General features: G+C 57.4%; 1 protein-coding gene across 1 annotated transcript in view; it reads left to right on the top strand.

Moving 5' to 3' along the window:
• The window catches only part of GATAD2B (GATA zinc finger domain containing 2B), a 29006-nt gene that overhangs the window by 6403 nt on the left and 103 nt on the right, over window positions 1–22500 (top strand). Inside the window, exons 2-11 of the mRNA XM_058821822.1 lie at window positions 11098–11427; window positions 14062–14191; window positions 14843–14974; window positions 15087–15218; window positions 15827–15997; window positions 17808–18123; window positions 18972–19174; window positions 19912–20022; window positions 20642–20759; window positions 22231–22500. The exon at window positions 22231–22500 is cut by the window's right edge and continues 103 nt beyond it. Coding sequence (XP_058677805.1) covers window positions 11099–11427; window positions 14062–14191; window positions 14843–14974; window positions 15087–15218; window positions 15827–15997; window positions 17808–18123; window positions 18972–19174; window positions 19912–20022; window positions 20642–20759; window positions 22231–22364 — 1776 coding nt within the window. The 5' untranslated portion in view covers window position 11098 and the 3' untranslated portion in view covers window positions 22365–22500. The remainder of the gene's footprint in view (window positions 1–11097; window positions 11428–14061; window positions 14192–14842; window positions 14975–15086; window positions 15219–15826; window positions 15998–17807; window positions 18124–18971; window positions 19175–19911; window positions 20023–20641; window positions 20760–22230) is intronic.

Below are 22500 nucleotides of genomic sequence, written 5' to 3' on the forward strand. Positions count from 1 at the left end.
CCATCCATCATCCATCCATCCATCCATCCATCATCCATCCATCCATCCATCATCCATCCATCCACCCACCCATCCATCCATCCACCCATCCACCCATCCACCCATCCATCCATCCATCCATCCATCCATCCATCCATCCATCCATCCATCCATCCATCCATCCACAGTGTCCATCCTGCTGCAGACGTTCCATCCCCGAGTGGGGCTCTGGGGCTGAGCCCCAACATTGTCCCGTTCTGGAGCCCCCGGGGGCGGAGGGGACGGGAGGAGTTGGGTTTGTGGGGTTCTCCACGCCCGGGGTGTTCTATCCCCAATAAAATGTGGGGTTCATTGCCGTGGAGTGCCAGGAGATGGGTGTGTGAACCACGGGATTTTATGGGATCAGACTGAGCCAAAGCCTGTGCGAGCAGGAGGCTGCTCCTGTCACCCATGCCAGTGTTCACTCTTGCTTTCCCAGCAGGAAATGCCCCAAAATCCACCTGAAATTCCCCAAAACCCGCCTGAAATCCCCCAAAACCCGCCTGAAATCCCCCAAAATCCGCCTGAAATTCCTCAAACTCCGCCTGAAATCCCCCAAACTCCACCCAAAATCCCCCAAAACCCGCCCGAAATCCCCCAAAATCCGCCCGAAATCCCCCAAAATCTGCCTGAAATCCCCCAAAATCTGCCTGAAATCCCCCAAAATCCGCCTGGAATCCCCCAAAACCCGCCTGAAATTCCCCAAACTCCACCCAAAATCCCCCAAAATCTGCCTGAAATTCCCAAAAATCCACCTGAAATGCCCCAAAATCCACCTGAAATCCCCCAAAATCCGCCTGAAATCCTCCAAAATCCACCTGAAATTCCCCCAAATCCGCCTGAAATTCCCCCAAATCCACCTGAAATTCCCCAAACTCCGCTTGAAATTCCCCAAACTCCACCCAAAATTCCCTAAAATCCGCCTGAAATTCCCCAAACTCCAGGAGCAGAGCCCCAGGTGTGCTCCCCCAATCGGGATTTTCTGGCTGGAAAACCTGCCTGGGCTGTTTCCCACAGGATCCAGGGCCCCCAGGGGACTTTTGGTGCTCCAGGGATTGGTCCTGGGCTGGAGGAAGGGTTGGGAATCTCAGCTGCTCCCAGTTTGCTCCCAGTTTGCTCCCAGTTGCAGCTGGGGTGCAGGTGGAGGAGGAACTCCATAAGGAATTTCCCAGCTCCTCAAACACATCCCGGTGCTGAGGGATTCTGAGGGCAAAGGACACAGAATTCCAGGGAATTCCAGAATTATCCCGTTGTTCTCCTTGGGTGACTCCAAACTTTCTGCTTGGGGAAAAAAAAAACAAAAAACAAAAAACAAAACAAAACAAAAACAAAAAAAAAAAAACCAAAAAAAACCAAAAAAACAACAAAAAACCCAAACTTGGATTTTCCTCTTTATTAAATCCTGGATTCCAGTCCAATCTCTGAGCCCTGAGAAATCCCAGCAGCTCCTTGTGCCACGGGGGCATTGCCATGGCTGGGTTTGCTCCTTGCATGGAATGGCCCCAGTGGAAGGTTGAGGAATTCCAGAACCCAAAATTTGCCGGTTTTACCTGGGAAGTTGGGGCTGCTGGGTGTGGGTTGGAATCCTGAATTCCCAGCAGGCGAAGAACACATTCTGGAAGGGTTAACCCAGCTGGGATTGGGATGAGTCCATGGGAATGGGATCGTGGATTCCTGCTTTTCCATGGAATGGCCTCAGTGGAAGGTTGAGGAATTCCAGAACCCAAAATTTGCTGGTTTTACTGGGAAATGCTGGGCTGGGAAGTTGGGGCTGCTGGGTGTGGGTGGGGATGGCTCTGCTGTGCGTTGGCATGGGAATCCTGAATTCCCGTCAGACAAAGGACATTTTCTGAGGGGTTAACCCAGCTGGGATTGGGATGAATCCATAAGGAATGGCCTCAATGGAAGGTTAAGGAAATTCCAGAACCCAAAATTTGCTGGTTTCACTGGAAAGTGCTGGGCTGGGAAGTTGGGGCTGCTGGGTGTGGGTGGGAATCCTGAATTGCCATCAGGCAAAGGAAGGGTTAACCCAGCTGGGATTGGGATGGATCCCTGGGAATGGGATCGTGGATTCCTGCTTTTCCATGGAATGGCCTCAGTGGAAGGTTGAGGAATTCCAGAACCCAAAATTTGCTGGTTTTACTGGGAAATGCTGGGCTGGGAAGTTGGGGCTGCTGGGTGTGGGTGGGGATGGCTCTGCTGTGCGTTGGCATGGGAATCCTGAATTGCCATCAGGCAAAGGAAGGGTTAACCCAGCTGGGATTGGGATGGATCCCTAGGAATGGGATCGTGGATTCCCACCTTCCCCTGGCCCTATCCTGGCAATCCTTTGGTTGTGTTGGGTTTGTGGCGGGAGCTCCCTGAGCGAGGCCTTCCCTGGAGATCAGGAAGCTTTTGGATTCCCATTGAATGGCAAAATTGGGGAAAAAAAATCATCCCTTTCCCTGCTTTATCATCCTCCAGTTTTCCCAGAATCTCTTCCTGGTTACACAGTGTCAGCCTGAAGCCAGCTTGGGATGGCTCCAATTCCCGGTGCTGTCGTTTGGGAGGAGGGAATTGGATCCAGGAATTCTGGTTTTGTTTTCCCAGTGGGGAGGAAGATCCAGGGATCCTCTGGGATAAAAGGAGCTCTGGTCAGGCTTCCCAAAGCCCTTTTCAGGAAACAGGAGCTCCCAGGGAGTGGATCCCCAGGGAAAAAGCCCAAATCCAATTCAGTGATGTTTGAGTGCCTCCTTTGCCCATCCTGGCTGGGAGGATCATTGGGAAGGTTGGGGCAGGAGCAGGGAGGGATTTCATCCCTTCCCAAATCCCCACCCAGCCCAAACAGGGATGGAAGGGCCCGAGGACAAGGGGGAGGATGGAAACAGGTGCTGAAAATCCAGGGAAATGGAGAAATGAAGGAATTTGCCGCTCTCCTGTGCCCTCTGCGTTTTCCATGGACGCAGCCTGGAATAAATCATCCCCGGGCCCATCCCACCCCCTCATTAGCTGATAAATCCATGGAAACGAGCATGCAATTAAAGCTAATTAATCCTTTCCCCCTTTGGAAACCAAATTGTTCCATTTTATCCAATAAAGGCAAACTGGGGGGTTCCAGTGCTGGAATTCCCAGGCTCCCACAGCTCAGGGGTGGAACGGGGCCCTGGATGTCGGGGATTGGGGGATTATCGGGGTGTTTTGCGGGGATCTGACATTTTCCATCTGCTCCAAGCCCTGTCCAGCCTGGCCTTGAGCACTTGCAGGGTTGGGGCAGCCCCAGATTCCCGGGATGATCTGTGCCAGGGAGGGCTGGAGTGAGGACAGGGCTGTTCCTCTGGCCGAGGAATCCCAAATGCCCAGGCTCAATCTCCCGTGTTTTGGTTTAAAACTGTGTTTTAAACTCCCATGTTTTGGTTTAAAACCATGTTTTCCTTTCCCTGGGATTCTCCATCTCCCGGATTTCCCATGTGGTGAATGCTCCAAGCTCTCGTTAATTCCTTAACGAGGCCCCAAGTTTGTCCCCATCCCGTTCCTGCTGGGACACCCTCAGCCCTGGGGATCCACAGTGGGATTTGGGCTACTCTGGGATTGGGCTCAGGCGGATCAGGGGGTTTGGGACAGCCAGAATCACTCTGGATGCTCCTTCTGCAGGGCCAGCCCACGGGTGGCATCTCCCAGGCCTTGGCATCTCCAGGGAATGTTCCCAGGGAATGCTCAGCGTCTCCTCAGGGCTCTGCCCCTGCTCCCCGTGCTCCTTGCTGGGACCCTTTGGCATCTCCTCCTGCCCCTTCCCTTGGTGCCTTTTTTGGGATTTTGGCGTCGTCGTTGGCATCCCTCGGTGTCTTCCTGGCTTCTTCCTTGGCATCTTCTGTGGCATCTTCATCCACATGCGGATGAATGTGCCCAGCGGATCCCTGGGCGCATTCTCTGGGCACAATCCCTTAGCACATTCTCAGATCCCTGGGCACATTCCCTGGGCACATTCCTGGATCCCTGGGCACCATCCCTGGGACCCCGGGCACATTCCCTGGGCACATTCTCTGGGCACAATCCCTTAGCACATTTTCAGATCCCTGGGCACATTCGCTGGGCACATTCTGAGATCCCTGGGCACCATCCCTGGGATCCCTGGGCACATTCCGTGGGCAAATTCTGCCCTGGGATCCCTGGGCACGTCCCGGGACCCCTCGGGACCCTCTCCGTGCCCCGGGCCCGGCCATCCCGAGGCCGCTCCGCGGTGTTTCGGCACTGGGAGGGGCGGCTCCCGGCGGCCCCGGGGCTCGTTTTTGGGAGGGAGAGAGTTAAAATTCCAGGGGAGGGAAGGAGCTTCCATGAATGAAGACAAAGTTTGGCGGGGGGCCAGCAGCGGGGGAGGGGGAGCGGGGAGGGGGCGGCCGAAATCCCAGCGAAAATCAAACCACCCCCCCCCCCAAAAAAAGAAAAAAAATCCAGAGCCAATTCCATGTCGGGAAGCGCCAAACCGCTCACGACCGGTTTTTTTTTTTTTCTTTTTTAATTTTTTTTTCATTCAAAAAAAATTTTTTTTAATTCCTTTTTTTTTTTTTTTTTTTTTTTTTTTCCTCCTCTCCCTTCTCTTTTTCCCTGCCCCCGCGAGGCATCATGGGAAAAAAGTCAGCATCCCCCCTTTTCTTTTGTTTAATAAAACAGAACGCGCATGATTGGCAGGGAAGGGCCCGCTCGGAGCGCGGCTCCGGCTCCGGCTGCGGCTGCGGCGGCTCCGATGGAGCGCGGGGCCCGGCCCGGCCCCGGCCGCCCCCCGCTCCCGCTCCTGCCCCCGCTCCTCCCTCGCTTTCTCGGCAGCTCGAGGCAGCAGCGGCGGGAGTACCGGACCTGTGAGTATCCGTCACACCGTGCCGGGTTCGTCAGGCAGTCCGCGCAAAAGGCTTCCTTAAGCTGATTTTTAATTTTTTTTTTTTTTGGTTTTTTTTGTTTTTATCGTGGTTTTATTTTGTGTCTGGAGGGAGTGTTTTAAGGAGGAAAGGAGCGCCGGTTTGCTGTCGGAGCGGATCCGTGATTCCCTTCTCGCTTCCCTCCCCCCTTTCCCCACCATCGCTATTCCCCTGGAATTCTCCCATCCCACCCTCCCTGCCGCCGCCTGGACGGGGGGTGGCAAAAATCCCGAAAAGCCCGGCCGTAACAATGCCTGGCATCGGTGTCACCCCTCCCCTGCCCCCGGCGATCGATCGAGTGATCGATTGGGCCGCGCACTGGTGATCGATGGCCCCGCCGAGCCGCACAAAGGCAGCGCCCGCAGTCGAGGAAATCGGGAAGCGTTGTTATATAAGGGAGCCTGGGAAGTCTGCGTCATCCCGGATGGGGAGGGGGCCGGGCGCTCCCTCCTCCCCCCGCCTCCCATCCCAGCGCTTTTTATTGGATTTTCTGTTCCCAGCTGGATTTGCCCTAAACGGGCCGTCCCAGGCAGATGTGCTGGAATTTTTATCTTTCTTTAAGAGTTTGTGGAGTTCTGGGGTCTTTCCCCCCTCCCATTTCAGGGCATAAAGCAGTTTCTGGAGTTCCTGCTCTCCTCACACATGCCAAAATCCTGGGGTGGGATGAGGTGTGAGGTTTGTGGTGCTGGACCCGGCCCTGGCATTCCCTGCTCCTGAGAAGTGGAGTTGGACAAGAGCACAAACTTAGGGAAGGGAAGCACTTCTGGGAGGGAGGGTTTTCCTCCTTTCCTGCTTTTCCTGCTTCCCATTGTTAGTTTTGTACTTGACCCGGAGCTGCAGAATGTGAGGACATCCCGAGCTGGGGGTGCTGATCTGGAATCCAGGAGATCCAGGGTCTGGGAGATCTGGAACTGGGGGAATCCAGGGTCTGGGAGATCTGGAATCCAGGAGATCCAGGGTCTGGGAGATCCAGAATCTGAGAGATCCGGAATCATGGGGATCCAGGGTCTGGGAGATTTGGAATCTGGGAGATCCAGAATCTGAGAGATCCATGGTCTGAGAGATCTGGAATCAGGGGGATCCAGGGTCTGAGAAATCCAGGGTCTGGGAGATCTGGAATGTGGGAGATGGGGAGCTGGGGGGATCCAGGGTGTGAGAGATTTGGAATTGGGGGGATCCAGAGTCTGGGAGATCTGGAATCAGGGGATCCAGGGTCTGGGAGCTCTGGAATCAGGGGATCCAGGGGCAGGGAGCGCTGTCCCTGTGCTGGGATCCGGGAACAGCAGCAGAACTCCTGGAGCAGTTTGCTCTGTAGGAATTCCCACCCTGCCACATCCCAGTGCCCGCTCCCGTCCCTGCCCAAATCTTTCCTCGTATTCCCGTTCCCTCCTGGGAGCAGCCGTGTCCCTTCTGGGATGGCTCTGGGATCGTTTTTGGGGCTTCTCTGCTGTTCCTTTAATCCCGGTGCTCCTCCTGCTCCGGAGAAAATCCCCGTGAGCCGCCCTCACCCTCCCGTACCTGCTCGGGATTCCTGCCGGGCATTCCTGGAGCAGCAGCCTTGGGAGCTGCAGGGTTTTTGTTCTTTTCCCCTTCCCGGATCCCGCTGCCGCCGCCGAGCCGTTAAATCCTAATTACCTTTTTAGGTGATTATCCTTTTCCTGGCGTTCCCTGGGAATGCCGGCCCTGGGAGCCAGCCATTTTGTGTGCCGTGCCGAACGCGCGTTTGACGGCGGCGTCGGGATGGGCCGAGCCCAGATGGGAGCGGAGCCCCCGGAGCAGGGCTGGGGCCGGGTGGCTCCGGATGAGCTGCCAGCCCTGTGGAATCCCCATGGGATCGGCCGGGATTGACACCAGATCCTGGGATTTGGGGGGGTTTGGGCACCGGGAGTGTGCCCAGCTGAGCTGGATCTCACCAATTCCTGATCCCGGGGAAACGAGACTTCATTGGGATTTGGATGGGTTTTATTCCATCAGTCTTGTATCTGAGTGGTGTCCTGGGTTTGGAGTGAGCAGGATGGTGCTGGAGCACCTCGGCTCCGGGGACGGATGTCAGGGATCACGTTGGGTTTGGATTCTGGGTTTCTCCCGGATGCCGTCACCGATGTCGGGATGTGCCGAGCCCAGATGAGCGCGGAGCCCCTGGAGCAGGGCTGGGGCCGGATGAGCTGCCAGCCCTGTGGAATCCCCATGGCATCGGCCGGGATTGACACCAGATCCTGGGATTTGGGGGGGTTTGGGCACCGGGAGTGTGCCCAGCTGAGCTGGATCTCACCAATTCCTGATCCCGGGGAAACGAGACTTCATTGGGATTTGGATGGGTTTTATTGCATCCAAATTTACGGGTTTATTCTGAGTGGTGTCCTGGGTTTGGAGTGAGCAGGATGGTGCTGGAGCACCTCGGCTCCGGGGACGGATGTCAGGGATCACAGAGTTGGGTTTGGATTCTGGGTTTCTCCCGGACGCCGTCACCGATGTCGGGATGTGCCGAGCCCAGATGGGAGCGGAGCCCCCGGAGCAGGGCTGGGGCCGGGTGGCTCCGGATGAGCTGCCAGCCCTGTGGAATCCCCATGGCATCAGCGGGGATTGACACCAGATCCTGGGATTTGGGGGGGTTTGGGCACCGGGAGTGTGCCCAGGTGAGCTGCAGGTGTTGAGTCTCACCAATTCCTGATCCCGGGAAAATGGGACTTCAATGGGATTTGGATGGGTTTTATTCCATCATATCTGAGTGATGTCTGGGTTTGGAGTGACCAGGATTGATCCCAGATCCTGGGATTTAGGGGGGTTCAGGCAGTGGGAGCGTGCCCAGGTGAGTTGGATCTCACCAATTCCTGCTCCCTGATCCCGGGGAATTGGACTTCAATGTGATTTGGATGAGTTTTATTCTGCCAGTCTCATATCTGAATGTCTGAGTTTGGCACGTGGATCCCTTGTGGGGGATCAGGGATTGTTCCTGGTGGATCAGGGATCCCTCGTGGCAGATCAGGAATTCCTCCTGGTGGATCAGGGATTGTTCCTGGAGGATCACTGGATCGCTCCTGGTGGATCAGGGGTTCACTCTTGGTGGATCAGGGATCACTCCTGGTGGATCAGGGATTGTTCCTGATGGATCAGAGATCACTCCTGGTGGATCAGGGGTTCACTCTTGGTGGATCACAGATCACTCCTGGTGGTTCAAGGATTGTTCCTCGTGGATCAAGGATTGTTCCTGGCGGATCAGGGACCATTCCTGGTGCTGGATCAGGAATTACAACCCCTCCATGAGCTCCGGAGGACCCAAGGCTGGAAACTGGTGCTGGAAGACCAACGAGGGGATTGACCCAACAGAAAACCCTCCAAGGAGGCTGGGAAGGAGCTGGGACCTCCCTGGATAAACCCTGGCTGGAATTAACTCCTGCTGCTGCCAAGTTCTGGACTCCATCGGGTAAATCCCAGGATATTTCATCTCTCCCTGGATATTCCCACTTCCTTCTGGAATATTCCTTCTTTTGACCCAACTCACTCGCTCCAGCCTTTCAAATCCTCCCGCCGAGGTTTTTTTGGGTTTTTTTTGTGTTGGATCTTTCCCCCTGTGGGCACCACATCCAACCTCCTTGGAAGAAGGGGCGCTGCTTTGTTTGTGCGCACCAAACCCGTCCTGCCGGGCCCCGTGGAGCAGGAGGAACGTGCCGGGGAGCGCGTGGTGCCACAGCAGGGACGGCACCCACAGAGAGCTGGGAATCACCACCAGGGCCTGGCCAGCACCCTGGCATTCCTGGAAAGCCCCCCCAGGTCTGTGCAGCCCACCCTGCCCATCCCACCCTGCAGCCCCTGCAATCTTGGCTGCCAAGATTCCACGCCGTGCATTCAGCTCCCGTTTTCCATCGGTTTTGCCACCGTTTGGGAGTTTGTTTCCAGCGAGGAGGATTTTTCAGGTGGAAGCTGAAGGGAGAGGCTGTTCCCTGGGATGTGCTGATCACCCGGGGCTGTGCCCGAGGGCAGCAGGGCCGGATGATCCGGTTTGGGATGTGCCGAGACCAGAGCCTGTCCGACCTCCAGACAATTCCCGGCCCTGGAACCATTCCTGCTCTTTGCTGTGGATTTCTGCATGGAACCAGGAGCTCTCCCCTGGCTTTCCCAGCGCTCTGGAAATTCCCAGCGGACCCTCCCCTTCCCCCTCCGGCCACAGGGCCCCATTCAGCACCGAATCCAAAGCCTCATTTAATTTTTATTGGATCTGCCTGAGCCTGGAGAACCTCTGGAGCGGATTAAATAGTGCTGGGCCCCATTCCCGGTAACGGCACTTGGGGTTTGTTGGGAGTTTGCCAGAGGGGAGGGCACTGGGAGACCACCTTGGTGATGGAGCAGGGACTGGGGGCATCTCCAGAATTCCTGCAGGATGCTTCCACCGCCTGGAGAGGGCTGGGGAGATCTGCAGGATGCTGGAGGGGACAAGCAGGATGTTGGAGCAGGAGATCCTGGCTCTCCCTGCTGGATCCCATCTCCACGCTCAGGTCAGCTGTCCGTGGGAGCTCCTATCCCAGGCAGTGTTGCTCCTGTGCATCTCTCCTGCTGCTGCTCTGGCCGTGCCCGTTGCTGGCACGGGCTGCAGCCGCAGCGCCGGGCGCGGCTCCGGGCGCTCCCGGGTGTCTGGAGCGTCCCCGCTCCCCCCGGGGTCACCGCTGCGGGACGGGGGCGGGAGCGGCTCCCCCGGCCTGCCCCGGCTTGCCGGGCTAAATTTGGGAGACGTGCGGAGAGACGGGATCGGCAGGTAGGGAAGAGCCCCAGGTGCTCCTTGGAGGCTCCGTCCGGCGTTTTTTGGGATCGTATTTGGGATTTCCGTGGGTTTTCCTGCTGCCCTCGTGCTCCCGCTGTCTCCAGTGGGACTGAACCCGTGTGCCGATGTGCACATGCATCGTTCCAGGGATTTGTACCCTCTGGAAGGGTTTATCCCGGGAGTGACTCGGAGCCGGGTCCTGGCAGGTGAGGAGCAGCTCCAGGTGCTCCCCAGGACACTTTCTGTTCCCTGCAGAGCAAGGAATTCCCTGTTCCCCAGCCGGCCACACGGAATTCCCAGCGACTCCCCGGGTGTTTGTCCTGGTCCCCGGGTGTTTGTCCTGATTCCCCGGGTGTTTGTCCTGGTCCCCAGCCCTGCTCCTCAGGGAAAGGCCTCGCCCAGCTGCTCTGCAGGTGGAGCTCCCCTGGCTCTTTGTTGTCAGAGCTGGTTCCTTATCAGCCTGGGAGCGGCGTTGGGATGGGCTCCAGGCCTGGGATGGGGTTGGGATGGGCTCCTGCCTCTTTTCCAGAGGGCATTCCTGCACCTGGAGCTGAGGTGGGAGGGCGGGGATGGACCTGCCTGAGCATTCCTGCCTGGAGAAGGCACGGTGGGGATTTCCTGGCGTTCCAGGGGCTTCATCCCAGCTCCCCTTCCTTGCTGAGCCCCATCCATGGAGTTTAGTCCCAAAGGAGGGATTGTGGTGCTGTTCTCAGGGACTGCACGGGCTTCAGAGGGGCAAACTCCTGACCTGGATGGGGACTTGGAAGGTTGGAGCTCTGTGAGGAGGTCAGAGCTCTCCAAGGGTTTGGAGCTCTGTGGGATTGGAGCTCCATGAGGAGATCAGAGCTCTCCGAGAGGTCAGAGCTCTGTGGGATTGGAGCTCTCCAAGGGGTTGGAGCTCTGTGGGATTGGAGCTCTCCAGGGGGTCAGAGCTCCATGAGATCAGGGCTCTCCTAGATGTTGGAGCTCTCCAAGGGGTTGGAGCTCTCCATGAGGTCAGAGCTCTCTAAGGAGATTGGAGCTCTCCAAGGGGTTGGAGCTCTGTGGGATTGGAGCTCTTCAAGAGGTCGGAGCTCTGTGAGAAGATTGGAGCTCTGTGAGATTGGGGCTCTCCAAGGCATCTCAAGGTTCTGTGAGATTGGAGCTCCACGACGAGATTGGAGCCTTCCAAGAGGTTGGAGCTCTGTGAGATTGGAGCTCTCCAGGGGGTCAGAGCTCCCGGAGGAGATCAGAGCTCTCCGAGAGGTCAGAGCTCGGTGATATTGGAGCTCTCCAAGGCGTTAGAGCTCCATGAGGAGATTGGAGCTCTCCCAAATGTTGGAGCTCCATGAGGAGATCAGAGCTCTGTGAGGAGCCCAAGCTGAGCTCAGGGGGGATCCCGGGGGGGTTCCCTGGCCCCCTTGTCCCTGACCTGTCCCTGTCCGTGTCCCTCAGGATGGACCGCATGACGGAGGACGCGCTGCGCCTGAACCTGCTCAAGCGGAGCCTGGAGCCGGCCGAGGAGCGCGAGGACGTGCTGGCCAAGAGGCTGAAGATGGAGGGCCACGAGGCCATGGAGAGGCTGAAGATGCTGGCGCTGCTCAAGCGCAAGGACCTGGCGGGGCTGGAGGTGCCCCACGAGCTGCCCGTGAAGCCGGACGGGATCAAGGGCTACGAGGAGAAGCTCAACGGGAGCCTGAGGCCCCACGGCGACGGGCGCGGCGCGGCCCGGCCGGGCAAGGAGAACATCAACGACGAGCCCGTGGACATGAGCGCCAGGAGGAGGTGGGTGCTGGCAATTCCAGGGTGGGGGGAGCTGGGTTGGGGGTGAAATGGGGTTTGGGGGGTCCTGGAGAGCCCCTTGTGGTGACACCGAGAGCTGGGGATGGTGGGATGAGAGGGAATGGCTTCCATGGACAGAGGGTGGGTGGGATGGGAAGGTGGCCACAGAGATTTGTGGATTCCTCATCCCTGGAAGTGTCTGAGGCCAGGCTGGAGCAGCCTGGGACGGTGGGAGGTGTCCCTGGAGGGTCCTGCTCAGAGCGAGGAGCTGCATCCTCAGCGGAATTCCTTGGATATTGTGCAATGTGAGGGTTCCAGCGGGGCACCAGCGTCACACACGGACACTTGGATGGGCACAGGAAATCAGCCCTGGCAATGCTGGGAATGCTCCACTCTGAGCTGAGAACTGAGGCTGGGAATGTCTCATTTTCCTGGATTTTCCCTGGGAATGTGCTCCACCTCTCCTCACCTCTGCCTGCCTTCCTGGCCCTGGCTCCTCTCCAGTGACTCTGTTGGAATTCTGCTCTCCCCTGCACAAAGGAAACCCAACAATTGGTGATTCCTCGTGGATGGATCCGTTTTACTTCTTGGATTTGGACTCTGGCTCTGCCTTGTTCCCCCGGTGGAATGTCAGTGATCCAGCCTGGATTTATTGGGATGCTCCTCAAAACAACCCCCAGGAGCTGCAGGAAGGACAGCCCTGACCCAGGAAAATCCCACCCAGATTGGAACTCCTGGCACTCAGCCTGCTTTGCCTCGGCCTCCTTCTCCTTGGGATGCTCTGGGATTTCTCTGCTGGAGCCCTGGTGCTTTGGAATATCCACAAAAGCAGCTGGAATGTTTGGGAGCAATCCCAGCTCTGAGCATCTCCCCAGCCCTGGAGCAGCCAAACCTGGGAGCTGGGATTGGCTCTGGGCTCCCTCCTGGGTGCTCAGAGTTTGGGATGAGAAATTCCACGGTGTCCCCTCACTGCAGGGACCTTCTGGGGAGCTGGAATCACCTCCACAATGGATTATCCCACACTTTTCCAAGGCTCTCCAGATGAAATCCAGGCTCTCAAAGGGCTTTCCTTGGACTCTCCTTGCCTGGATGGTCCCAGCTGGATCCTGCTGGACTCCACCACTGATTTTTGGTTTTATTTCTTTGCCCTGCTGCTCCTTTGGTTTCCCAGCCCCGTCATGGATCAGATGGATATTCATGCAGGTTTTCCTTCATGGAATGAGCTTTTCCAATAGATTTGGGTTGGGATAGGCTTGGAGTGGTGCTGTTAATGGAGGGGGGCTCAGCCCCTTCTCCACCACAGTGAGGATTCCAGGCTGGAGTATCCCTGGAGTATCCCTGGAGTATCCCTGCCACTCCCTCCCATCCCAGCACCAGGATACGCTCCTGGTTCCCACCTCGTTCCCAGGTGGGATTTGCAGCCCTGGAGAGGGAGGGAGTGCATTTGAGGGAGTCCTTCCCTCCTGGTGTCCATGGGAGCTGCACTGCTCTGGATCTGTGCTGGAATGAGGGGGATCCTGCTCCCAAAATCCCACATTGCTGATTCAGTGGGGCTCCCACATTCCTGCCTCACTGGGGCTCCCCAAATCCCAATTCCTGCCTCACTGGGGCTCCCAGATCCCCAGTTCCTGCCTTACTGGGGCTCCCCAATTCCTCCCTCACTGGAGCTCCCAAATCCCCAGTTCCTGCCTCACTGGGGCTCCCCAATCCCAATTCCTGCCTCACTGGGGCTCCCAAATCCCCAATTCCTGGGGGCTCCCCAATTCCTGCCTCACTGGGGCTCCCCAATCCCAATTCCTGCCTCACTGGGGCTCCCCAATCCCCAATTCCTGCCTCACTGGGGCTCCCAAATCCCCAGTTCCTGGGGGCTCCCCAATTCCTGCCTCACCGGGGCTTCCCAAATCCCCAATTCCTGCCTCGCTGGGGCTCCCCAATCCCAATTCCTGCCTCACTGGGGCTCCCCAATCTCCAATTCCTGTCTCAGTGGAGCTCCCAAATCCCCAATTCCTGCCTCACTGGGGCTCCCAAATCCCCAGTTCCTGGGGGCTCCCCAATTCCTGCCTCACCGGGGCTTCCCAAATCCCCAATTCCTGCCTCGCTGGGGCTCCCCAATCCCAATTCCTGCCTCACTGGGGCTCCCCAATCCCCAATTCCTGTCTCAGTGGAGCTCCCAAATCCCCAATTCTGCCTCACTAGGGCTCCCCAGATCCCCAATTCCTGGGGGCTCCCCAGTTCCTTCCTCACTGGGGCTCCCCAATCCCAATTCCTGCCTCAGTGGGGTTCCCAAATCCCCAATTTCTGCCTCATTGGGGCTCCCCAAATCCCAATTCTGCCTCACTGGGGCTCCCCAATCCCAATTTCTGCCTCACTGGGGTTCCCCCAGTCCCCAATTCCTGCCTCACTGGGGCTCCCAAATCCCCAATTTCTGCCTCACTGGGGCTCCCCAATCCCAATTTCTGCCTCACTGTGCCTCCCGCAATCCCCAATTCCTGCCTCAGTGGGGTTCCCCCAATCCCCAATTTCTGCCTCACTGGGGCTCCCCAAATCCCAGTCCTGCCTCACTGTGCCTCCCCCAGTCGCCAGTTGTGCCTCAGTGGGGTTCCCAGTTGCTGCCTCACCGGTCCCTGTCCCCCACAGTGACCAGGAGCGGGGCAGGCTGACGCCGTCCCCGGACATCATCGTCCTGTCGGACAACGAGGCCTCCAGCCCCCGCTCCAGCTCCCGCATGGAGGAGCGGCTCAAGGCGGCCAACCTGGAGATGTTCAAGGTGAGGGGACGGGAATTCCCTCCTGGAAAGGCACGGGATGAGGGGGGTGAAGGGTTTGGGGAGGGATGAAATGTTTGGGGGGTTGGGGAGGGATGAAATGTTTGGGGCATTGGGGAGGGATGAAATGTTTGGGGCATTGGGGAGGGATGAAGCATTTTCGGGCATTGAGGAGGGATGACACATTTGGGGAGGGATGAAACATTTGAGGAAGGATGAAGCATTTGGGGAACTGGGGTGGGATGAAGCATTTGGGGCATTGGGGAGGATGAAGCATTTGGGGGAGGATGAAGCATTCAGGGAGGGATGAAGCTTTTGGGACATTAAGGAGGGATGAAGCATTTGGGGCATTGAGGGATGAAGCATTTGGGGAGGGATTGAAGCCTTTTGGGGCATTGGGATGGGTTGAAGCTTTTGGGACATTGAGGGGATGAAGCATTTGGGGAGGGATGAAGCATTTGGGGTATTGGGATGAAGCATTTGGGGAAAGATGAAGCATTTGGGGTATTGTGGGAGGATGAAGCATTTGGGGCATTTCTCAGCCAGTTCCAGGTGCAGCCCCCCTGTTCTCACACCTGTGGTCCCAATTCCCACTTGGATTCACCTTTCCCCTTTCCCTTGCTCACGTCCTGCTGGGTTTGTGGGGGTTTCCAGGGGAAGAGCCTGGAGGAGAGGCAGCAGCTGATCAAGCAGCTCCGGGACGAGCTGCGGCTGGAGGAGGCCCGGCTGGTGCTCCTCAAGAAGCTGCGGCAGAGCCAGCTCCAGAAGGAGAACGTGGTGCAGAAGGTGAGGGCTGGGCACGGCTGGGATGAGGGGTGCCCACGGAGCCCCCACCCCACGTGTGGGATTCCCTGAATCCCCTCCTGGGAGTGCAAATCCCGTCCTTGGTGCCCCCCAGACCCCCGTTGTCCAGAACGCCGCGTCCATCGTGCAGCCGTCGCCCGCCCACGTGGGACAGCAGGGCCTGTCCAAGATCCCCTCCCGGCCTGGAGCTCAGGGCGTGGAGCCGCAGAATTTAAGGACATTACAGGTGAGAATTCCTGGTTTTTCCTGGAAAATGCTGATTTTGGTGGGTGCACACTGAGCTGAGGGGTTTTTCCTTCAATTCCCGGTGTTTGGGTTTGAGTTTGTCAGGAATTAAGACTCAGTGATCCTCGTGGAGATGGATATTCCATGATTTTCTGAATGTCCGGTGTCCCAGAGTGGGGTGAGGATGGTGGGAATTCTCCAAGGCCTGCAGCCTCCCTGCTGCTCCCAATGGAGAAATGTTTGCTCCATGGATTTCTGCTCTCCTTGACCATGGGGAAAAGGTCTAGAGTCCTCAAAAATCCAGGAGAGTTTGGGGAAAAATGAGGGATTTGGGGCCTCCAATGGGAAATAGGGATGTGCCAGCTTGAGATGGGGGAAAGGGCCGCAATCCTGTAAAATCCAGGAGAGTTTGGGGAAAAATGAGGGATTTGGGGCCTTAGAGATTAATGGGATTCTGGATAAGGAGGAACTCCATGGATCAGGGAATCAATGCTCCAAGTTTTCCCTCATTTTTCTCCGATTTCATCACCGAGCTCTGGGGCGATGTTTGTGGTTATCCTGAGCTGGTTCCTGTGATTTAACCCCCAATTCCTCCTGGATCCCCCCCAGGGCCACAGCGTGATCCGCTCGGCCGCCAGCTCAGCCCTGCCCCACATGCTGATGTCCCAGCGCGTCATCGCCCCCAGCCCCGCGCAGCTCCAGGGCCAGCGCGGGCCCCAGAAACCCGGCCTGGTGCGCAGCTCCACGCCCGGCATGAGCCCCGCCATCAACTACCAGCCGGTGGGTCGCTGCTTTGGGCTGGTTGGGCACTGGTTTGGGCTGGTCTGCGCTGGTTTGGGCTGGTTGGGCACTGGTTTGGGCTGGTCTGCGCTGGTTTGGGCTGGTTGGGCACTGGTTTGGGCTGGTCTGCGCTGGTTTGGGCTCATTGGGTGCTGGTTTGGGCTGGTTTGGGCCAGTTTGCGCTGATTAGGGCTGATTTCCACTGGTTTGGGCTGGTTTTCACTCATTTGGGCTGGTTGAGCACTGGTTTGGGCAGGTTTTCAGTGGTTTGGGCTGCCTGGGCACTGGTTGGTACCGGTTTGCGCTCAGTTTTTACCGGTTTGTACCGGTTTGGGCAGTAGTTAAGGCTGGTTGAGCACTGGTTTGGGCACTGGTGTGTACCAGTTTGTACTGGTTTGGGCCAGTTTGCACCAGTTTGGGCCGGTTTGCACGACCCCCATCCCAAGGCCCCACCTGCTCCACAATTCCCGGGACTCCCCAGCCCTTCTGTCCCCGCAACAGCTCCCGGTGCTCCAGGGGTCTGTGACCCTGGCACTCCCAGCAATCCTGAATCCCCACCTGATCCCAAATCCCCCACTGTGATCCCAAATCCCCACCTGATCCCAAATCCACACCTGATTCCAAATCCCCACTCTGATCCCAAATCCCCACTGTGATTCTGAATCCCCACCTCCTCCTAAATCCCCACTGTGATCCCGAATCTCCACCTGATCCTAAATCAGTGCCCTGATCCCAAATCCCCACCTGATCCCAAATCAAGTCCTGATGCTGAATTCCCCCCGTGATCCCAAATCCCCGCCTGATCCTGAATTGGTGCCCTGATCCTGAATTCCCGCCCTGATTCCAAATCCCCACCTGATCCCAAATTTGTGCCCTGATCCTGAATTCCCCCTGTAATCCTGAATCCCCACCTGATCCTGAATTCTCACCCTGATCCCAAATCCCCACCTGACCCCATACCTCTCCCCCGCAGCAATCGGGCTTGTCGGTGCTGTGCCAGCGCTCGTCCTCCTCCACCATCTATATGAACCTCACATCCCAAATCTTCACCCTGACCCCAAATTCCCCCCATGATCCCAAATCTCCACCATGATCCCAAATCCCCATCAGATCCAAAATTCACGCCCTGATCCCAAATCCCCCTGGTGATGCCAAATCCCCACCTGACCCCATATCTCCCCCACAGCAATCGGGCTCGTTGGTGCCGTGCCAGCGCTCGTCCTCCTCCGCCATCTACATGAACCTACCATCCCAAATTTTCACCCTGACCCCAAATTCCCCCCATGATCCCAAATCTCCACCATGATCCCGAATCCCCATCAGATCCAAAATTCACGCCCTGATCCCAAATCCCCCTGGTGATGCCAAATCCCCACCTGACCCCATACCTCTCCCCCACAGCAGTCGGGCTCGTCGGTGCCGTGCCAGCGCTCGTCCTCCTCCGCCATCTACATGAACCTCCCATCCCAAATTTGCGCCCTGACCCCGAATCCCTCCATGATCCCAAATCCCCCACTGTGACCCCAAATCCCCACCTGACCCCAAACCCCCCTGTGACCCCAAATCCCCACCTGACCCCATACCTCTCCCCCGCAGCAATCGGGCTCGTCGGTGCCGTGCCAGCGCTCGTCCTCCTCCGCCATCTACATGAACCTCCCATCCCAAATTTGCGCCCTGATCCCGAATCCCTCCATGATCCTGCATCCCCACCTGATCCTGAATTCTCGCCCTGATCCCCGGTTCACACCCTGACCCCAAATCCCCCCCGTGATCCCAAATCTCCACCTGACCCTATACCTCTCCCCCACAGCAGTCGGGCTCGTCGGTGCCGTGCCAGCGCTCGTCCTCCTCCGCCATCTACATGAACCTCGCGTCGCACATGCAGCCGGGCTCGGTGGCCCGCGTGTCGTCCCCGCTCCCCAGCCCCAGCGCGCTCTCGGACGCCGCCAACTCGCAGGCCGCGGCCAAGCTGGCGCTGCGCAAGCAGCTGGAGAAGACGCTGCTGGAGATCCCTCCCCCGAAGCCGCCGGCGCCGCTGCTGCACTTCCTGCCCAGCGCCGCCAACAGCGAGTTCATCTACATGGTGGGGCTGGAGGAGGTGGTGCAGAGCGTCATCGACAGCCAAGGTGACGCCCAGGGTCACCCCGAAGGGGATCTGGGGGGTTTGACGCATAATTTGGGGCGTTTCGGGGTGGAATTGTGGGGTTTAGGGCTTTGGGTGTGGTTGGAAGGGTTGGAGAAGGAGGTGGTGAAATTGAAAGTTTGGGGTTGGTTTTTGCAGGTTTTTAAGGGGTTTGCAGACTAAATTTGTGGGATTTTAAATGAAATTTTTCAGGATTTTGGATGATTCGCGGGATTTTGGGTGATTTGTGGGATTTCCGCCAAAATGTCAGTATTTCGGGCAAAAATTTCAGTATATCCGTCCAGTTTTTGGTGATTTCAGTCAGGATTTTCAGGCTTTCAGCCCAAAATGTTGGGTTCAGACTGGGTGCAGGATTTTTGGCTGGTTCTGGCTGGGTGGAGGATTTTTGGCTGATCTGCAGGATTTCAGCCAAAAATTTCAATATTCCCCCTCAGTTTTTTGGTGATTTCAGTCAGGATTTTCAGTCTTTCACCCTGAAATATTGGGTTCTCTCTGGATGCGGGATTTTTGGCTGATTCGCCGGATTTCATCCAATTCCCATTATTTCAGCCAAAACTTTCACTATTCCCACCCAGTTTTTTGGCGGTTTCAGTCAGGATTTTCAATCTTTCACCCCAAAACATTGTGTTCTGTCTGGGTGCAGGATTTTTGACCATTTCTGTCAGGGTGTGGTATTTCAGCCAATTCACAGGATTTCATCCAACTTTGCATTATTTCAGCCAAAACTTTCACTATTCCCGCCCAGTCTTTTGGTGATTTCAGTTGAGATTTTCAGGATTTTAGCCCGAAACCCTGCATCCCGCGTGGGTGCTGAGCCGGGGTGTGTTGCAGGGAAGAGCGCCCCGGCGGTGCCGCGCGTGGAGCCGTTCGTGTGCGCGCAGTGCCGCACGGACTTCACGCCGCACTGGAAGCAGGAGAAGGGCGGGCGCATCCTGTGCGAGCAGTGCCAGACCTCCAACCAGAAGAAGGCGCTCAAGGCCGAGCACACGAATCGCCTCAAGAACGCCTTCGTCAAGGCCCTGCAGCAGGAGCAGGTGGGGATTGCTGGGAATGCCCCTTTCCCATGGCTCATCCCATCCCAAAGCATCCCAAACCACTCTGTCCCATCCCATTCCATTCTCCCCATCCCATTGTTCCCATTGGTCCCATCCCATTGATTCCATCCCATTGATCCCATCCCATTGTTCCCATCCCATCTATTCCATCCCATTGTTCTCATTGATCCCACCCCATTGTTCCTATTGATCCTATTGATTTCATCCCATCGATTCCATCCCATTGGATGTGGGATATGTGGGATCATTGTTCCCACTGATCCCATCCCATTGTTCCCATTGATCCCATCCCATCGATTCCATCCCATTGTTCCCATTGACCCCACCCCATTGATCCTGTCCCACTCATCCCATCCCAGCCAGGTTGGCATTCCTGAGGAACTGAGCAGGGTGGCATTCCCAGGGGTGTCATTCCCATGGCTGTCTGTCCCATGTCTGTCTGTCTGTCCCACAGGAGATCGAGCAGCGGCTGCAGCAGCAGGCTGCCCTGTCCCATGGCTGTGTGTCATTGCCCTGTCTGTCTGTCTGTCTGTCCCACAGGAGATCGAGCAGCGGCTGCAGCAGCAGGCTGCCCTGTCCCATGGCTGTGTGTCATTGCCCTGTCTGTCTGTCTGTCTGTCCCACAGGAGATCGAGCAGCGGCTGCAGCAGCAGGCTGCCCTGTCCCATGGCTGTGAGTCATTGCCCTGTCTGTCTGTCTGTCTGTCTGTCCCACAGGAGATCGAGCAGCGGCTGCAGCAGCAGGCTGCCCTGTCCCCCACGGCCGCGCCCGCCGTGCCCAGCGTGGGCAAACAGGACGGGATCCTGCGGCACCACACGCTCCGGCAGGTGGGACGTGGGGTGTGGGATCAGGGGGTGGGATTGTGGGATCATGGGGTAACGGGAGGGATTAATGGGGTGGGATCATGCGATCGCGGGATGGGATGATGAGATGGGATCATGGGATCATGGGGTGGGATTGTCGGATGGGATCGTGGGATAGTGGGATGGGATCATGGGATAATGGGGTAATGGGATCAGGGGATCATGGGGTGGGATCATGGGGATGGGACTATGACATAATGGGATGGGATCGTGGGATGGGACCATGGGATTGTGGGATGGGATAATGGGATGAAATCATAGGATAATGGGATGGGACCATGGGACGGGACCGTAGGATAATGGGATGGGGAGGGACAGGATGGCACTTGATGGGAATGGGACCATGGGAATGGGATGGGATCATGGAGATGGGGCCATGTGATAATAGGATGGGATCGTGGGGATGGGACAGGATGTGTGCATTGGGATGAGATTATGGGGATGGGATGTGTACATGGGGATGGCACGGGACAGGATGTGGTCATGGGGAGGTGCCCATCAGGATGGGTGCAATGTCCGCCCGTTCTCCCCATGCCCACACTCCCAACCCCGTGTCCGTGTGTCCGTGTGTCCGTGTGTTCAGGCCCCGCAGCCCCAGAGCAGCCTCCAGCGCGGCATCCCCACCTCCGCCCGCTCCATGCTCTCCAACTTCGCCCAGGCCCCGCAGCTCTCCGTGGCCGGGGGGCTCCTGGGAATGCCAGGTACGGCAGGAACGGGGCTGGGAGTGGCATGGGAACGATGGGATGGGATGGGATGAGTGGAGTGGGGTGGGATGGGATGAGTGGGATGGGATGGGATGGGATGAGTAGGATGGGATCAGATCAGATCAGCAGTGTGGGACATGCCCACTGGGTTTTGGGGCAAACTTTGGGAAATCCCTGTGCCAGCCCCGTCCTGGCCCTTCCTGCCTCATGGGGGTTTCGGGGTGGCTGTGGGGCTGTGGGATCTTTGGGGTCTCTGGGATCCATGGGGTCCCTGGTGTCAGTGCGGTGCTGGAGTCCTGTGCTGTCTCTGGGATCCGTGGGCTCTGTGGGATCCATGGGTTCTGTGGGATCCATGAGCTCTGTGAGATCTGTGGGATCCTTGGGATCTGTGGGATCCATAGGGTTTGTGGGCTCTGTGGGGTTCGTGGGCTCTGTGGGATCTGTAGAGGATCCATGCAATCTGTGGGATCTATGGGCTCTGTGGTCTCAGTGGGATCTGTAGGATTTCCATGGGATCTATAGGATTTCCATGGGATCTGTGGGCTCTGTGGGATCCATGGGCTCTGTAGGATCTGTGGGATCAGTGGGATCTTTGGGATCTCTGGGGTGCCCAGGCTCTGTAGGATCAGTGGGATCCATGGGCTCAGTGTGATTTCCGTGGGCTCTGTAGGATCCCTGTGCTCAGTGTGATTTCTGTAGGATCAGTGGGCTCTGTGTGCTCAGTGTGATTTCCATGGGCTCAGTGGGATCTGTAGGATTTCTGTGGGCTCTGTAGGATCTGTAGGATCCCTGTGCTCAGTGTGGTTTCCGTGGGATCCCTGTGCTCTGTAGGATCCCTGTGCTCAGTGTGGTTTCTGTGGTTTCCGTGGGATCCCTGTGCTCAGTGTGGTTTCTGTGGGATCTGTGGGATCCCTGGGCTCTGTGGGATCCCTGTGCTCAGTGTGGTTTCCGTGGGATCTGTAGGATCCCTGTGCTCAGTGTGGTTTCTGTGGGATCCCTGGGATCTGTGGGATCCCTGTGCTCAGTGTGGGATCTGTGGGATCCCTGTGCTCAGTGTGGTTTCTGTGGGATCCCTGTGCTCAGTGTGGTTTCTGTGGTTTCTGTGGGATCCCTGTGCTCAGTGTGGTTTCCGTGGGATCTATGGGATCCCTGTGCTCAGTGTGGTTTCTGTGGGATCCCTGTGCTCAGTGTGGTTTCTGTGGTTTCTGTGGGATCCCTGTGCTCAGTGTGGTTTCTGTGGGATCCCTGTGCTCAGTGTGGTTTCTGTGGTTTCTGTGGGATCCCTGTGCTCAGTGTGGTTTCTGTGGTTTCTGTGGGATCCCTGTGCTCAGTGTGGTTTCTGTGGTTTCTGTGGGATCCCTGTGCTCAGTGTGGTTTCCGTGGGATCTATGGGATCCCCGTGCTCAGTGTGGTTTCTGTGGTTTCCGTGGGATCCCTGCGCTCAGCGTGGTTTCCGTGCCGTCCCCAGGGGTGAACATCGCGTACCTGAACGCCGGCATCGGGGGCCACAAAGCGTCGAGCCTGGCGGACCGGCAGCGGGAGTACCTGCTGGATATGATCCCGCCGCGCTCCATATCGCAGTCCATCAGCGGGCAGAAATAGCCCCGGATCCCCACAGCCCCAACCGGGCCGGGCTGAGCCGGGCTGGGCTGAACCAGGCTGACCTGAACCAGGCCGGGCGCCGCCGCTGCCTCCCGGGGACGACACAACACATCAGACCGAGAACCCCCGAGAAACA

Source organism: Ammospiza caudacuta, chromosome 30 (genome assembly GCF_027887145.1).
Source record: "Ammospiza caudacuta isolate bAmmCau1 chromosome 30, bAmmCau1.pri, whole genome shotgun sequence".
Taxonomy (NCBI): domain Eukaryota; kingdom Metazoa; phylum Chordata; class Aves; order Passeriformes; family Passerellidae; genus Ammospiza; species Ammospiza caudacuta.